This window comes from Nesoenas mayeri (assembly GCF_963082525.1).
Source record: "Nesoenas mayeri genome assembly, chromosome: 18".
Lineage (NCBI taxonomy): Eukaryota > Metazoa > Chordata > Aves > Columbiformes > Columbidae > Nesoenas > Nesoenas mayeri.
In genome coordinates this window covers 3,893,389-3,896,385 of record NC_137566.1, presented here as the reverse complement: position 1 = coordinate 3,896,385, position 2,997 = coordinate 3,893,389, and the positions used below count along the sequence as shown (strand labels likewise).

At 52.4% G+C, this 2,997-nt stretch overlaps 1 protein-coding gene across 1 annotated transcript; it reads right to left on the bottom strand.

Moving 5' to 3' along the window:
* Positions 1-394: 394 nt before the first annotated feature.
* On the bottom strand, positions 395-1,963 carry TOR4A (torsin family 4 member A; the record flags this gene model as incomplete). The annotated part of the gene is made up of 1 exon (XM_080356037.1): positions 395-1,963. The coding sequence occupies one exon, from the start codon at positions 1,961-1,963 to the stop codon at positions 395-397; it is 1,569 nt and encodes a 522-aa protein (XP_080212163.1).
* Between the last annotated feature and the right edge of the window lie 1,034 nt (positions 1,964-2,997).

Below are 2,997 nucleotides of genomic sequence, written 5' to 3'. Positions count from 1 at the left end.
CCTGGAGAAGGAGCAAGACCCAGCCCCATGTGCTGCAGGGCCAGCAACCCGGTGACCGCTTCCTCCTGTGTGTGACCCACAGCGTTTGCTCTCATCTCACAACTCCTTAATGACCAAGTACCCCAAATGAGCGTGTGAGCAACAAAACATCTCACAATTAATGGGAGGTTGCTTGGGCTTTGTTGCCTGTGCTTTATTCACAGAACATTAGGAACAAGTGAGGCATCTGGAGAACAGAGACTGTGTTACAGAGGAGTTCGGGCTGCCATCCTACTACCTCGACCAGGACGGCGTTGGTGCAGGCCTCAGGAAGGACACCTTGGCCACAATATTCCTCCATAAACCCAGAATTGTGCAAATCCCAAGAACAGGACTTAGTCTCCTCAGTAAATGACTACAGCAGGTTGACTTTGGCCACCACCTGCTTGCAGCCCATGCTGGAGTACTGCTTGTCCCCTGTAGTGTAGTAACTGAGCTGACTCGCTAAACTTTCAATATGCTTCTGGTCGGGATACAGCCCTTCCCTCCGCATCTCCTCCAGGAAGCAGTTTATGACATGGCTCTTCTCCAGAAGAACAAATGGGACGATGTCTGCAGATTTCCAGAGAGGGTGGACATCGATCAGGACGGGCTGGACGATGCTCAGCAGTTCCTCAACTCCACTTTGCTGATGCAGAAGCTCAGCGGACGCATTCTGGATAACAAACTTGGTTATTTCACCGCCTCCTATGTTGCTTATTAAAATGTAAATGGCATTGAGGAACTCATTGGTTTGATTGGGTTCAAAGAAGCGGCTGAGGGTATCCAGCAGGACTGGAGACATGAGTTCAACCTCATCCAGAATAAACAATGGTATTTTCTCTTCCACTTCAGCTCGTGTAACCATGTCAGAAATCTTCTCAGACAAATCTATTTCACAAGTAAGAGGAGCAACCCCGTCGGGGCAGTGGTGCATAACAAAGTACTGAAGCACAAAATCATTGTCCATGACAGAACGAAAATGTTTGGCCAGCAGCCAGCCAACATGACTCTTCCCAACTCCTGTCGGGCCATTTAAAGAGATTACTAGAGGCTTGTTGTGTATGTGGGTAGCCAGATAGTCTTTCAGTAATTCCATCATACTTTCCACAGCAAGCTTCTGCCCAAATACTTCCCGGTGCATTGTTTTCTCCAAACCATCTAGGTCGTATTTTTGGAGGTTGTCATCCAGGTTCTCTATCGCATTGAGAATCTGGAAGAAGATAATGACGATGAGCAAGAGAAGGCAGCGTTTGGCCTTGCTCTTCTCCTCTGTCGGGAGGTATCTTTTTGTTTTGTCTGGATACAGGACTATTCTAGATTTCCTTCGATTTTTTTTCCGCCTGCATTTTTTCATAGCGTGCTGCTCCATAGATGTGTCAAAGGTGAAGTACTGGGACGTTTCAAGGCTGGTCCGATTGAAGAGGGACATGGAAGAGCCATACAGGCCAGTTCGGTTCAGGGAAGGCTGCCTTTGAAGCAGCCTTGTATGGCTAAATTCTGGAGATTTTTCTCGAGGGAGCTCTAAATGCAGACGGCTTTTCTTTTGGCCCCGGTATCGTCGTCGCAGGCGGATGATTGCCCGCAAGGGAGAAGAAATAGAAGACATTTTCTTTGGAGCAGCAGGGATTTCAGTCTCTGGCACTTCTTCTCCATCACTCTCATAGCAAGATGCCTCTCCTTTTGCATCGCCCCCAGCACAGGGCATCTCCCCTTCCCCATCGCTGTCCGTGCCGGGCAGCTCTCCTTCCACGCTGCTCTCAGCACAAGGTGCCTCTTCCTTCATGTTGGTCTCAGCACGTGGCGTCTCTCCTTCTGCATCGCTGTCTGCACAGGGCACGTCCCCTTCAGCATCGCTGTCTGCACAGGGCATCTCTCCTCCCCGATCCTCCGTGGCAGAGGACACTTCTCCGTCCACGCCAGCGCAGGGCAGCTCTCCGTCCATCCCGTCTGGTTCTTACAGCCCATTCACATCATCTTCTTCCTTAAGAAAAAAAGGACAATGTAAAATTAATCTCTGTAATATCATGAACTGACTAATAACAGACAAATCAGACAGATATGCCACTTTCTGACATGCAGGATGATCACCTGTAGCAATGGCAGGGTGGCAGGGAGACACTTCCAGAGCCAAGCTAACTTTCTGGAAGACGCTCTGAACACACAAAGCTACAGATGAAATTCAATGTAAATAAATGCAAATCAATGCATATCACAAACCCAATCCTGCCTTCACATGCAGAAGGAAAGCTCGGAGCTGGCTGGAGACAAAGCCGGGGGCTCTGCTGCGTTCTGCCATGAGCCCAACACCGAGCAGACAGACCCAGGGCTGGAACCAGAGCTGCCCAGTCCTGTTCCCTTACCTGTGCTAAATACAAGCAGGACACAAACCACACCTGCGTACACACACACTCATGTACACACCCCAAAGGAAACAGTCACTCGTACCCCCGCAGAGACCTTTCGGGGTGTGGAAGCGTGCACGGGAGGGACTTGCTGTGGAAACCCTCGTGCCGTGCAGGTCGGGTGCCACGGCATCTCCCAGGGGGTGCGGGTTTTTCCTGGCTCTGTTAAGGGCTGTGCCAGCTCGGGTTGCTGGAGGAGGCGAGGGCAGCGTTGAGTCCTCTGCCCGCAGCTCCCCAGGCTGCCCCGGGCACTCAGATATATTGCAGAGAACTGATGTGGTGGTGACTGAGCCTGCACATGGCTCTGGGGAGAGCAGTGGGGCTGCCCCATGGCACCCCGACCCTCCTGCCCCACGGTCCTTCCGTGCCCCCTGCACCCACACACTCGCACCCCTGGACCCGCGACAGCCGCTGTGCCCTTCCCACGCGAGTCCCCAGAGCCGCACGGGAGAGCGCGGGGACACGAGCATCCCGAGGAAAAACCATCTGCAGAGCGAACGCGTGGGCAAACCTCAGCTGGCAAACGAGGAGGAAGAGGAGAGGGTGAGCTGCAGCAAGGCAATGGCAAGAAGGA